This window comes from Patagioenas fasciata, chromosome 4, assembly GCF_037038585.1.
Source record: "Patagioenas fasciata isolate bPatFas1 chromosome 4, bPatFas1.hap1, whole genome shotgun sequence".
In the NCBI taxonomy this organism is placed as follows: domain Eukaryota; kingdom Metazoa; phylum Chordata; class Aves; order Columbiformes; family Columbidae; genus Patagioenas; species Patagioenas fasciata.
Window position 1 is genome coordinate 59,312,419 of NC_092523.1, and position 15,258 is coordinate 59,327,676.

A 15,258-nucleotide genomic window follows, 5' to 3' on the forward strand; every position below is an offset into this window, starting at 1 on the left:
TCTTATAACTCCTCATCTACTTTGCCAAGATCACCAGACCCTACCAATTGTTTTTGTTAACGTGGCCTCAGCCCAGTATGAAAGCAGGTTTCCTGGGAAGGTAGAGGAGCTGGAGACATTCTCCACATCAAAATGGGCAGAGCACTGGGTTCTGCTCTCTCAGATGTGTATAGGGAGTAACAGTGGCAATGTGAAAACTTTCACAAAGAAAACAGTAGAGGACACGACCCTCTCAGCTTCACTTAAGAAAGAAAGGAGGATCAACTTTATCTATCTGTATTCACCGTTGGAGGAAACACTGGTAGTTGATCTGTGCTTTCCAGTTTTGGCTTTCTGGAGGAAACAAGTTTGGTAATTAATGTGCAGAGTATAAAGTCATTGTTCATGATGTAATTGCCACCCAAAGACAATGTGCGGTTCTTTCTCCGGGATTCTGAGTAAGAACTGATAGCGTGTTTCAGATTAGGAAGAGGAAGAAGATCAAGTTCTCACAGACCAACACATCAGATTTGAGAATGTTTTTGTCAACACCGTTTAGTTATAGCATGTTATAATTAAACAGCACTTAAACACAAGGTTTAAAGCATATAGAAAATTTAGACAAATACTGTGTTGTACTAGTTGGTAGATTGTCCTCGCTATTTGAGCATTAAGTAACTGCTGTGCCTCTGCTCTTAAAAGAGCCCTAGCTGGATTTTGTAGACCCTGCAGAAAATGATGCTGTTGAGGTGATGTTCTTATCCATGTCCCAGGTCGTTTTTTAATATACTTTTCTTGGGTGTATGAAGTGAGCTGTAGCCATTCCATGGACTGCACTGTAAATGTGCCCTTTGAAACACGCAGTTACTGACTGAATGGAGCAAGTAATACATTTGGAAGGAAATGAGAAGACTGAAGAAAGAGTTGTGGAATGGGAGAGCAGTAGGAGATGGAATGTAAAATTAGGTAACAGAGAAGGTTAGAAAATATATTTTATTGAACAAAAGAGAAAGGGGGGGAGTAGAAGGAAAGGCGACTTTAAAAACATATCGTATAAAACAGTAGATAAATTAATCCGGTAATATGAAAGGGTAAAAAAAATCTGAAAGATGTCTTGGGATCTAAAAGTAGCAGAAGGTAATTGAGAATGAGAAGCAAGCAGGAAGTATCCCAAATGTGGTGAATATTTTGCCAAAATCAAAACGAGTTTTAGTTAAGTCTCTAATTTATCATAAAGGAGGGAAAGCTCTAAATTCTTGCTTCAGAGGAGGATTTAGAATATAGCTATGCTATAAGTGTACTCTGTAATAATGTTAATAATAGGTCGATACTGTTGTCTTGAGTGATTGGCAGATACAGCCTTTGTCTGCAGCCAAAAAGCATATTGTCTGAGAGTGATACGGTCTGATGAGTAGGGCTGTGGGGTAATAAGAGAGACCCTGAAGGCAGACTAAATTTTGGGAAACACTGAGATTCAACAACTAAACTATAAACCCTGTGTAAAACACAGCAACAATATTCAAATCTAAGTTCTGTACCTGTGACTTTCATAAGCTTATTCTGCCTTACTCATAAATCTCAGTATGCGGAATCAAGTTTATTAGTTTACTATGGTCAGACTGGACTGGTTTAAACAGAGCTGAGGAAGTTAATTACCCAGTGTCTCAGGTGGATCTGGTAATAAGTAACTAGTTATGGAGCGAGGGACCGGCCGTGGCCGCGGCCTCTGGAGCTGCAGCGGGGGGACAGGTCCTGCGTGGGGGTGGCCACTGGGAGGGACCCGCCACTGCCCTAATCTGTTTCCCAGGTTGTTCAAACCAGTTCAAGAGCAGTAAAACAAGGTTATGTAATTGCCATGTGATGTAGCCGAAAATAGTGACTGCAAACATAGGCTGCTGTTGCTGGGCAGTTGTCAACTGCTTAAAAAAAAAAAAAAAAGCAGCCCTCACCTCTGTAACAAATGGACCTTTTAAATGAAAACGCAGTTCTGATTTCCACCGAAGAGCAGGCATTTTCCTTTCTTCTTTTTTTTTTTTTCTTAATTGTAAGAATTAGAGGCTCTGTGAAAACTGAAATTTGTAAAGATATTCATCATCTTACTTATCGTACTGATTTTTTTTGAGAGTACCTACCTACTGCAGATGGTGAAATGAAAACCTCAGGTATAGGCAGTTTGTTTCTTGAAAGTGTGATACAGTTCTTGTCAAACAGAAAAGCCTTTCTTGTATATGGAAAATCATTGTGACAAGTCTTAGCAGCAATTTTATTTACATACTGGCTGCTAAAAATAGAAATAGTTTGGTTTTGTTAATTAAAAGAGCTTAGATGGATTACAGTGATAACATCAGTTTCACAAAAATCTGTGGATGTTTCGGAGCTGGATGTGAGGAGCACATCACCTAGCTCAGCGAGCACAAACGGGAGGTTAGGATGTGCAAATGATGTGATTTCTTGCTGTAGGAGGCAAAGCCCTTCATTAGGGCTTTACCAGAAAGCAGAAAAACCTGGTCCTAAGTTCTGTTTGCTGGCCAGATATTCTTGATTTGAGAGGGCCTCCCTTAGAAAATCCTGATGATTTCCTGCAGGTGTTCTCTTTGTCTTTCCTTCAGCAGGGAAGGTCTGCAGCCCCGGTCAGAAGGGTTGCAGGGGCTTGTGCTATCTGATGGGCTGGTGGTTAAAGGGAAGGGACAGAGTTGAGTGGTAAACAACACGTATGGAATGGAGGGAAGCTTACTGTACGGTCATTCAATCCAGATTTTTGTTCTCCCCCTCATTGATTAGTGTAATCAGGAGAAACTTCACTAAAATGGGTGGTTGTGCTGGTAAATAATGATAGGAAGAGCAAGAGGATCTTTGGAGGAGTTCCCTGCTGTAAGAATGCCTATTTAACACCGCAACGCTCCTGCTCAAGCACGTGCCAATAGCTCCTCAAAGCCATAAGGCTTTTGCACATATCATTGTTATTGTGGAGATAATCTTCCCACTTGGAACATATGGAGAAATTGAAGCCCTTATTCTACCTCAGAAACTGGAAAAGGGATCCTAACTCTGATGTGCAAGGCAGGGCTGGAGGTGGCTTCCAGCTCCTCTCTCCTCAGACCCTGGGAAAAGGCTTGGCCATTCTGGCAGCTTTCAGGGAGAAGACAACTTTGCCTGCAATTTTATGGGTTAAAGTATTAATTCGCATTGTCGAGGAAGAAGGAAAGTTTGTGAATTTTACGTGCATTTTAATGTGCTTAAGTGAGATTCTGTTTTAAAAGCTGAGGGTTTTTTCAAGCTTTTTCTGCTTTATTTAGTCCTTCACTGCTGCTCCCATTTTCTCACTTTCTTGTCCTTTTTGTGAGGCTTCCTCAATCACGTCTTTGTCTTGGGACCCAAAGCATGCTCCGGTTTCAGATGACGTACCCAGAGTGGCTTTTGGACTTTTCCCTTGCTTTCCCCAGGGGATGCTGCAGTGGGTGTGTAGCTCTAGCAGAGGAAAAAGAAGAGTTGGCTGCCCCCAGGTAGAAGCGGGGGGAAAAGCCTGGAAGCAGGAAAAGAGCCGGGCATTAGTGGTACACAAGCGATCGTGAGTCAGCAGCCTAATGCCATTGCCAAAGCTACGTCTGGTCCAGGATTACATTAGCAGGGCTGTTTGTGTGCAGGATGCGGGAACTAACCATGTTATTGGGCTTAGTGATGGTGAAATTCAGCAAGATAAATGCACCCAGGTTTGGGTGCTCCATTTTCTGAAAGGAGCAGGAGAATAAGAGGAATGACAGCAGATTTAGGAACCATGACCTATGAGGAAAGATTGAGAGGACTGGATTTGTTTAGGGAACATAAATCTTTTGATAGGCATGAGATTGTTATAAAGAAGCTGGCGATCTACTACTCTGTCTTAGGGGAAGCGCTATCATCTATTTCAGTTGCAAAAATACTCCCATTTAGGTTAAATGCAAAGGGAAAAAATACAACTTAAAGGTTAGTTGTATGTGTCATTCTGTGACGTAGTGACACACTAACCTGGGAAGTGCAAACTTAAGTATTCCTCTAGCTCTACTGTGAATAGGATGGATCTCTATGTCTTCTTGGTATGTAACTGTGTAGTACCTATTAATTATTAATTTAGAACAGGAAATCTTCCTGATGTCTGTTGTAACTCTGTATTTTACATGGAACAGGAATTAACTCGTGTAAGTGCACTTAATGATGGCATATGTAAAAATTACTTTCATCTTAATGCATTAGCACATGGGAGATGATCATTTGATATCTGCCACTTTACAGCCCACTTGTGGGTGATTAAACTGGATAAAAAGAACTGGATTAAGCTAAACACAAACTACACAAGCAGATTGAAATGTGTCTTGAAAGAGTTAGAGATCTAGCATCACAACATCAGCCTCTTTGTGGGATGGTCTCCATCACTTTGTTGAGATCCTGAAGAGCCCTGGAGGTCTAGAGAGCCACATCCATTTCAGATGTGTAGGTTTTTGGTTTTGTTCTGAAGTTAAGGGGCATGAGTGAGGCTCATGCTAAACAAATGGAAGATACTGATTCATTATTAGTGTCTTTGCTTTATGAAGTTATTTTACAAAATTGGCTTCATTTGAAACGTACCATATTTGCATGGAAAGCTGAAGCATTTTGTTATCATATATGATAAAATAAATTTTTTAACTGAAAAACTGTTCTTTGGTATTTCATAGCTGTACTCTGCCTAGAGAGCTTGCCTGAATGGTGATCTGTTCTGTGTTTTAAGGTTTTTCAAATTACTTGCACTACTGTAAGCTTTAAGATGACCCTGGTTATTTAATTTTTTAGAAATGAAATAGACGACAAGACATTTACTCTTTAGAAAAACTTTTGCCTTGCTTACTAGAAAAACTGCTTACAGATTCTGTGTCATACATTAGTATTAAGAGACGTATGATTCAAAAATTAATGAACTTTTACTAAGTTCCGTTTTCTGAAATTATTTATCTAGAATAGGTAATAATAGGCTAGAAGGTAATAACTGCTGACTACCTAAACCATCCGAAGGGTGACTTACGGAAGTATTCTGCTGTAGTGGGAATATTTCTTAGGAAGTCAGTGTGACAGTGATGGAATCAGGTAAACATTTCCACAATATTTAAGAATGTAACCAAAGTAATTATCCGAGAGTACAGAAATGTTAACCTCTTTTTATTAAACCCATTAGCTTTAGAAAGCAGTAGTGAAAAATGTTGACTTAAGAGGTGTACAGTTTCACGGAGCAAACTGCCTCCAGGGTAATCCTGCAGTGGGGTTCATTTTGCAGCATTAGAGCTGACTTGTCGTATTAATAGCCTGCACCCGCCTGTGGAAGCCTAAAAATGGGATTGCAGTAGTCTGTGATGTACGAAGGACATGTGAGCACTGAGCGATTGTACTTACTTTCCTAGGAGAAAAGAATTTTCCCCCTCTCTCCACAGAAGGGTAGAATACCAGTACTTGTAATGGCATATAAACCATCTTTTTACTGTACAGTATGTTTTTTTAAACACTTTTGTTTTCTACTTAAATTTTACTCCCGTGCTGTCTGCATGACCTTTCTTAAGGAGATGTCTTCAAGTCAGTACAGATTAAAAATGTAAAGAGGAATTAAGTTGACTTTTCTCTTTTGTATCAGGTTTTTTGTGTAGATCATATCATGAACATTGTGTTTTAATTTTGTGATCAGCTGAGAATTTTATCTTTTCATGATATAGCAGCCCTACTTAATGACCAGCTGATAGATACCCATGCTGTCACTATATTGTACAACTTGATTTTATGTCTGACCTAATTATTGAGCTCATATTCATGAATTATTTTGGTTAAGTTTTATTAGTTTTCATCTGTGTCACAGTGCTAAGTAAGGTCCCTTAAAAAAAAAAAAACACCAAACTTATTTGTGCATCTGTTTGTTGTTTAAACATCCAAAGCATTACCTAGATGATGATATCTTTGTGATGTTACAGTAACACTTCGCTTACTCAAATGAGATCGGTTCTCTTTGTGCGAGATGCTCAGTGAAGAGATGCAAGGAACAGCATGAACTTCAGTTCACTGTCTAAATAGATAATGTTGGGTAAGGGTGAAAGGAGGTCAGATGCAGAGCTAGAAAATGACTTTTTTGAAATTTTAAGGCAAATTCCTGAAAGTCCCCAAAATAGAAGCCAGGTCTCCAGTGTCCCATGAATATTAACTTTTTGTTTCCTCAAGGAAGCATGTGTGTATTGTGGAAGATATCTTGGTAAACGTATATTATACCTCTGTCCTCTCACCAAACTTGTGTCTTTGCTCCCGCTCCCCTCACACGCCACTTTCCCACGTGTTTCGGTGCAGCTCTGCTGCTCAGCCGTGCTGCGGCTGCCCCTCCGCACCCACAGCTGGTGCTCCTTTTGGTTTTTGGCATCAACATTAGTGTTATTTGTACAACTCTGGAGTTTCCACACATCTTGCTTGCTTTGTTTATGACCTGCTTTGGAGTCTTCCTACTTAGTTGCCAGTTGGTCTTACTGCGTTTGCAATCTGAACTATTTTCCTCTACCTTGCATTTCAGACATCTTTGTTACAAACTTGTGTTTAGTTTATGGAGTAACGAGTTTCTTTCTTTACTTCTAAAATGCCCACCCCTGAGACTCTGTAGTTCTTGCAGCACGTTCTACGTGCTATTGCATTTTACATGGGACTGTTTTATTGAACTTAGCACACTGGCAAATCCTACGGCTTGTCTTACAGTTTGTTGTGCTTCTGTGCGCTGTGTCCTTTCCTTTCATCCATCCTCCGGAAACCTTCTGCATCGCTTTATGTCACATCAGCTCCAAAATCTGTTTGTTCTGGCTGCCCTAGGCCCCAATGTGCCACCTCAGGATGGAGGCAGCTAAAATAATCTTCTGTCACTTTTTCTGTCATGCTGCACCAACCCCTCGTGGTTTCCTTTATTCTTCCACATCAAATTCAAGCACCTTACTTTGAAAAGTCTGCGTGGTAATGCCCTCATCTGATACACTGCATCCGTTTGCTGTACCTACGTTCTTCCCACAAAGCAAAACGCCTTTTGAGTCTTCAAGTTGTCAAATGCCAGCCTATTTCTCTGGTTGCCATGTATTTCCTTTCTGCTAAATGTTGTATGTTAAATACCTGCTGTCTCCTCAGGAGTGCTTCTGTGGGGCTTTACAGACTGAAGTAATGTGGTTTTGGTTTAAGCCTGTTTTAGTAAACCCTTCAGAAACCTTATGCTGTGTAGAAGTAACTGATGAGATCAGAAATCAAGCATTTTGAACTGATTGAAGAGTGGAGTACATTGGGAAAGTTAACCTCTACTCTGCTTTAGGTTGTGAACTTCTGTAGCATGAGAATGGCCCTTGGTTTTGTACTAAAACTAAGAGTTATTAGACTGTTTTGTGACACAGAACATGTAAGAAGATTTGAAAAAGCTCAAACCAATAGTTTGTTTTATGCAAAAAGAAAAATTCCAGTCCTGCTTAGAAAAAAAGTAATGAGATCTCTCTTGTGAGTGACACACCAAAGCTCTTGCCCAAATGAAACGTACGAGAGGATCATTGGAAGGCCCATGACAAGACACTGAGATGATTGAGAAGGCTAAGCATGGGATTGGGAATGTCTGCATTAATAAGAAACTCAAAATGCCTGCAAAACAGCAAAGATGATGAAATTGGAATTATTTTAATACATCCTCTAATAATGTGTTTTGGTTTTGATTCATTCAGGACAGCACAATTACTTGTGTGCGGGAAGGAATGACTGCATAATTGATAAGATTCGGAGGAAGAACTGCCCAGCCTGTCGATTACAGAAATGTCTGCAAGCTGGAATGAATTTAGGAGGTAAGCAGAATATTAATAGCTTGGTCTCTTAATTTGATTAGGCAAAAACATTGGGAATGTGCAGCCTTTTTATAGATCTGGCAGCTGCATAATCTCAAAAGTTGAAGGTGGAATTATCCTGAAGAAGTGCTTAATAGCTAATAAACTCTATTGTCATTCTAAATCAGGTTTTGGAGATAGGTATTTTATGGCTCAGAAAAAAGAAAAGTGGGTGTTTTATGATGACAGTAATTTTAGTGGAATCTCATACAGCTAAAAGTGTTAAGGTTTCAAGTGTTGCATGCTTTTTTTCTGGGTGATGAGCATTCTCCTGAATACCCAAAAATATTTTACACCATCATGAAAGCAAATTCACACATAGTGAAATCTCTCAACCTGTTTTGTTGTTTATTTGACTTTTATATTGATTTATTTTTGCAACTGTTTAGATATGCAATAACTTTGATCATGTTACTCCGTTATTACTACACTAATAAGAAAAGGTCAAACCTTTTTCTTAATAATTATAAAAATATTTTGAAAACAGCATGACAACAAAACTTACAATAGTTTCTTTTTGTTGTTCTAATTCTTCAGTTGCAACGTCCACGCAATTCTGGCTGTGCTTCAATAGGCGTCTTGTTTCAAGTCATCTCCTGAGCAAATCATGTTACAAATAACTTTTTCCCACCTCTCTTAGGTTTATTATGTTGTCTGTGAATGGCGATTTAGATACTCCTGTGGGTCCTTTCCCTGATGCACAGAGTGACCCTTGCCCTCGACTGTTTTCACTGTTCCAGAAAATTATAATATAGTCATGTTAATTCCTCCAAATAATTTCTTATCTCGTGATTTGCTTTTTATCCTCTGGGACCTATTCTCCTAGTAGCTTAGTTTGGTTTTACAGACAGATTTAGCTGCTCGTCTTTCACGGGTTATATGCAAAATCCTGGTTCCTGCCTGATACCTTTTCTGACTCCCAGACTTCTTTTTCTGTCTTCTGTCCTGGCAGAAATACTCAAGCAAGCCACTCCTTACTTTTTCTTTGTAGAGAATAGCCCTGTTAAGACCTCTTTCACCCCCTTTCTCAATTTCAAGATGTTGCATTGCCCCTTAGGCCCCTTCTTTCAGCTTACCAAAAGAAAATGGGGCCAGATTGTATCATGCAGGGAGCTCACAGCTTTCTCTTGATTTTGCTCTATGCTGTTGCGTCTAGCAAGGGCAGCAGAATGGCAGCTTGCTTTGATGAAATGGGAGCTCCACAGTAGTAGTTCCTTCTTCCCAAAGAAAGGTGCTGAAAACATGCGAGGAGCAGGAAGCCCATTTCCCCGGTGCGCTGGCAGTTTTGCAGCTGGTGCATCCTCAGCCACTGTGCCCAGTGCAGCGCTGGCAGGGCTCCGGCAAACCTGCCTTCCCGGGCAGGCATGTGTGCTTAGCACCCCTGCAAAATACAGGGCTGCCATCCAACTTGATGACCTGTAAGAACAGCAACACGTGACACTTTGTCTGCAATGTCATGGGTTCATCACTGTGCTCTCCTGGTGCATTTCAGTGGATGTGTTCACACAGAGTCGTCTACAAAAAAACAGGGGAGGTGGTAAACTTTGCTTGAGGGAATTGCCGTTTTGTTTGGTTGGTTTTGTTTTTAGTTGCTCAGAATGCTGTAAATGAGGAATGAATTGAAAAATCTTCCCTTGTGTTGGAGCTTGGTAGTCTGCTGCAAATTGTAATTAGTGATCTGCATTTAATGACCTAGAAGGCCAAGTCTGTCTCAGCAGTGTACCACTGATGTGCGGTTGAGCTTTGTGGTTTAGCCGTTCTGGTGACTTTCTTCACAAAGAGAAACTAAGATGAAATTCTTGTTTCTGATTTGATCCATTTGTGCCACCTAAAGGAGCTAAAGTGGCATAAAAAGGTCCTTCCATCATTACCATGAAGGAGATGGCAGGGGAACATCTCTGGATGTCAGTGCAAGACAGTGACTTGTGTGGTTCAGGAGAGAACAGCCAGGTTGGAGACAGCAGGCAGGACCGCTGGAGAGGGGTAAAGCACCTGCAGCCCAGAGACAGAATTCCTATTTAAAGTGCCACAGGGGCTGCCAAATTAAACTGATGGACATTCCAGCCCTTGAGCCAGCCCAGGTCTGGCAGGAAGTTTTGGTAACTTAAAGCCATTTGCTGCTGAGTCCGCCCTTCTTCCCCAGTGGTGAGCTGTGCATTGGGCATCCAAGGAGGAGCAGCACAGCGTCTCAGACTTAATTTTGGGAAGTTCTGTGTGCTGTTGCAGGGGATTTCTGACATGGTGGAGATGATCACAAAGAAGGAGGTGGAAATGACAAGAAGAGATGTTAATGTGTATTTGAAAACAGTCATTTTATCTTTGTATATGTTTCCAGGATTTGATATTAAATAATATTTTTTCATAATTAGCTTGAATGAGTTGAGCATGTTCAATTTATTAGGAAGATACATTGTATCTTATAGTTTCATGTGATCGGACTAGTTTTGCCAAGAATACACATTACTCCAAGAAAAATGGACTTTTATGAATTTCTAATTTGGACTTCTAGGCAAAATGTGCAAGTATTTTGTTAGGCACTGTAATCAGTAAAGAGCTGGTGGAAATTGAATTTATAAATGCGATTTAGTTTAAATCCTATTTGCAGCATAGTACTCTCCATAGCCAAGTCACACTGCACAGTGCTGTGCTCTTTGTGCAGTAGATCTAATTTAAGCTCTCACCATCCAAATGGAAGCAAAGGTAAACACAGAAAACAAACTGCACCAGAGATGTCTGATGTGTTTGGTTTGTGAGAAATCGAGTAAGATGATGTGCAAAAGAGTCATAAGCGTAAGTCTGGGCTGAAGTGTGTGCAAGTTCCTGAACCCGTGGACAGTTCTTTTCCACTTGCACATAATTGTGATGTTTTAGCCCCTTATTAAAAAACAAACAAAAAAACACACAAAACACCCTGCAGTTGATCTCGGATAAATGTTACCACAGGGAACAAGGTTCTGTCTCTTAGGAGCTGGAAAATAACTTTACTTGTTTGCAGCTTTCCCAGTCTGCAGATGGGAGTGAAAGACCCCAGGCTGCCCCCCAGGTCCTCCCGGTTACTGCAACAGGGCATTTATAAAGCAAAGAGAAAACACGTTGTAATTTTAAAGTTTGTGATCATTTTCCTACTGTTACTGAAGATATTGATCTCCGTAGTGGAAAACTGGAATTCAGAAAGTAAGTTTTTGTGTTCCCTGCAGCACATTTTTATACAATCTGATTAATCTACTGGATCTCTTTTGTTTTTTTTTTTTTTGTTTGTTTTGTTTTATTTTTCTTTTGGTTGCACTCTTTCTCAGTATTTTTAAAATGTTCTTTTTATTTGTTTAATGTGTCAAAGTGTTACAGGTTTGTTTTGATTGCATATCTTCTACTTCCCAGCATGCTAACATTTTTTTCCCCAAAAAATAATATTTTGATGTGTGGCAGCCTGCCATACTTTAAGCACCTTTAAAAAAAATATGTGTAATTCAGTGATACAAAATACACCTTTTTAGGAATGCTCAACCGAATTAATTTGGCAGTTTTATTGCTTACCTCCTCCTTTTGCTTGTTGGAAAACTGGAGCATTTTCCAAGCTCTTATATCCTCTAATAATCTTTAAAAAATTATTCATCAAGTCAGCAAATAATTTACCTAATTATGTTCTTTTCTCAGTTTTTGTTTTGATTTTGTAAGACGCATCTGCAGCCTGTAATTTCTGCAAAGCTGAAGTTGCCAAATGTCACATTAATTCATCCCCCTCACTTCTAGAAAGTTATGTGTGCACTGCAGAGAGACGTATCCCTTCGGCAAATAGGACTCCGAAACTTTTTTGGGAATCATAGTTTGTTTGTTGTTTTGGTTTTTTTAAAAACTCCAGTTCCATATGCTAGACTTAATTATTGGAAGAGATTCAGAGTGAGCAACTGTACTATGAAGGTATGCTGGCCCATTTTTGGTTTATGCTCTTTTCAAGATTCTGTAATTAATTTTCAGTTAATTATGGACCAGAACGACTGCATGATTCGTGAAGTTTTTCTCAGCATACGCTGTGATAGGATTTGTCGAGTCTCTCACTTCTGCACGAGACATTTTCATTTAACTCCCACCTAATGCTGCTTGTTCCCGAGTTGTGTCTGTCCCCATGGCAGCACCAGTGAGGGTGAGGGACCAGGGCAGTGATTGTCCCCCTCTACTTGGCACTGATGAGGCCGCATCTCAAATCCTGTGTTCAGTTTTGGGCCCCGTCACTATAAGAAACACATTGAGGTGCTCGAGAGAGTTCAGAGGAGGGTGACGAAGCTGGTGAGGGGCACAAGTCTTACAAGAGGCAACCGAGGGAACTCGGGCTGTTTAGCCTGGAGAAAAGGAGGCTGAGGGGAGACCTTATCAGTGTCTACAACCACCTGAAAGGAGGTTGTAATGTGGAGGGGGTTGGTCTCTTCTCCCATGTGAAAAGCAATAGGACAAGAGGAAATGGCCTCAAGTTGTGCCAGGGGAGGTTTAGGTTGCATATTACGAAAAAATTCTTCATGGAAAGGGTTGTCAGGTGTTGGAACAGGCTGCCCAGGGAAGTGGTGGAATCGCCATCACTGGAGGGATTTAAAAGACGTGTAGACAAGGTTCTTAGGGACATGGTTTGGTGCCAGAGTTAAGTTATGGTTGGATTCGATGATCTTGAGGATCTTTTCCAGTCAAAAGGCTTCTGTGATTCTAGTGACCAGGCATCCCTCCCTCTTTTGCTGTGTGATCAGAGAAGGTCCCTCTTCTGCATTGTGATGTGACATAGTGCTTAAGGGACAAAAAGGTGTCGAGAGGTCTGTACCATGTAGGGCTGCAATCCTTTCCTGCCTCAGCTCCCATATAAAACACTGGTGGGACTTCCCAGTACTCATCTCCCGCAGCAGTGAGATGCAGGTTGCTGAAATACCCTTCAGATATCGAAGGGAAATAAAACAGATTTAACCTTGCAAATGACATAGTTCATCACTCTGTCTGCAGAGACTGCCTGTGATATTCGAGTCTTGGTTTTGCATACATTTACATATGTAAGATGTTTCATGCACAAGATGTGATTTGTAGGCTTCACTTGCAGTTATCCTTATTTTTAATACATTAAAATAGTTCAATAATCTGAAAAATAGATTAAATGAGAGAATCAGTAATAAGATACAGCACTTCACCTTTTTGCCCAGCTTTGCATTTTCTGTTTAATAACTAACACTAGTATGTATTTAAAACTGTGGTATTATTTTCAGTTACTGCAGCTTGTGTGGTTTCTATTATCATTGTTCCTATCTCCTTGAGAAAAAAGAAAGTGATAGAAAAGGAAGAGAAAAAAAAAAAACCAGAAGTATTACAAAACTGAAAACTAAAAAAACTTAAAACCAGCAAAAATGTATCCTCTTGGTTTTCTTTAAAAATTACTAACAATTTTTTACTCCTAAAGATTTCATAAATTGGAAAAGGAATAAAAAAAAAGAACCTGTGTCTAAGAACCAAAAACAACTTGGGATACGTGTATGGCTTTTATTTTTTATTTCAACTGCAAAATATTTTGAAATGCCTATTAACTGTATTTTTATTTACATTTATTATGTAGCATTTTCTTCTGAGGGAATCTAATAAGTTTCTTCTTTCTTAACTTGAACATTCAGCTGGGTCTGTGTCGTTTCTTCCAACAGACAGTGTATTAAAGTTATTTATGGGTTTTGTGAAGCGAAACCTCATGTTGTCATTTTATTTTTCACGTTTTAGCTGGACAACTTAGTTGTGGTGCCTACAAATGTCTAGGTTATCATCAGTATAACTTAAAAAATCATTCTTATTTTTCTAGGTGTGATGGTTTCAGAAAACATTTGTGTGAGATAGAAATCCATCAAGTTATGAGATTGTGTTAGAACCTATGCTTTCTTTTAGCAGAGAAGTCAACCATTGATTTACCTGCTTTTATTTGTATGCATGATGTATTGATCCTAAGTGAGCAACGTAACATTAAGATGTAGCCTGCAACCACGCTACCTTGTGCTGTGATTTTGTTAGGTCTCCCAAATTGTCAGGTGGGTGTACTCATAAGAGGGATCAGCAGGGAAATTCACGTTGCTGCATGGTGTTCGTGTCGGTGACTCTTCAGAAGGGAACATCCCGCTGCCTCAGTAAGGGCCAGCTGTGTTTAAGGTCCTGCTGTTGCTGCACCACTGCCCCACACCTTGTGAATATATATTAAAAAAAAAAAAAAAAAAAAAAAGGAAAAGTCAGTCCTGCTGTTTGGGATCTTTTAGGAACCAGTTTGTTCAACAGTTAACTTTCCCTACTTTTGCATCTGTCTTCCTCAATGTTACAAGATACTGCTCTTGATGTGACCCTCTAACTTTTCAAGTTATCCTCAAGAGTATTGTAGGTAACTATCAGAACAATCATTTACCACAAAGATGAGGAGTCTCTTTCGGAATGATGATTAAAAATGCAGAATTTTGAAGAGGGCTGGTAATACTAGAGTAATCTCTCAGACATCAATTCAAAAACAGTACTGAAAGTGTCTTCTTGTACTTTGTATTTAGCTGTTTTTGTTTCATATGTGACAGCAGCTCACAAAGGTACACTGCTGTAGTCCAAAACCACACAGCTCTCTTGCAACAATCCTCAATCAAACTTCTGTTCAGGTTCCTGTTCTCAGCCCTCCTTTGTTTTGTTTTGTTTTGTTTTTGTGTTTTGCTGGTTTCTCCCTTGTGCTCAGCTGCCAGCAATGTTTGTGTTTCCTCCAGGAACAGCCTTTCAGGCTTTCGGCAAGGGTCCGCCCAACTCCAGACTTCCCTGTTGATCTGCTTGGATGCTCCATTGTACCATTCACGGTGTAACCCCCTCAGCTGCCAGCTTTGCAAAGGAGCTGAGACTTTCCTGGGCTCCTGCTGGGAGTATGTGTCCCAGCCTGCCCCATCTCACGTGGCACCACCGTGTGTGCAGGCTCGGGGGGGGTAATTGTCAGGTTTGGGCTGCTGTTAGGTGATACCACAGAAGCATGGGAGTGGCTCTTGCGTGGATGCTTTCTGGCAGGCATTGGCTGGCTGGCTTGTGTGGATCCCCTGTGCAGTGCCCACGAGTTTTTAAGTTTTTCTGTCTCTTATTACGGCTCCATCTTTCACCTCCAGGATGCTCCCAGGGTGTAGATGGTGTTTGTGACCTCTTGACATCCCAGGACCAAGGGTGTGACCCTCCTTTTTCCTTAGTGTCCTAGTACAGCACTTCTCTGTCTTGTACAGCATTTACAGTTAACAACATATTTTCCTGAGGATATTGAAATGAGTTGCTGTTTATCTTTGTTACTCTTAAAGATTCATAAAAAGTAAGCAAACCCTTAACACCTCTGTTCATTATTTTGAGTCATTATACTGAAGCAGACCAGGGTGCTTCTGCATTTCCAAAA

General features: G+C 40.3%; 1 protein-coding gene across 7 annotated transcripts in view; it reads left to right on the plus strand.

The window, feature by feature from the left end:
• The window catches only part of NR3C2 (nuclear receptor subfamily 3 group C member 2), a 205,339-nt gene that overhangs the window by 140,847 nt on the left and 49,234 nt on the right, over positions 1-15,258 (plus strand). For all 7 annotated transcript variants that reach the window (XR_011738859.1, XM_071807996.1, XM_071808000.1 and 4 more), the window contains one exon: positions 7,701-7,817. Coding sequence is in view for 6 of the 7 variants with exons in the window: in XM_071807996.1 (XP_071664097.1) it covers positions 7,701-7,817 (117 nt within the window). In the remaining variant the exon portion in view is untranslated. The remainder of the gene's footprint in view (positions 1-7,700; positions 7,818-15,258) is intronic.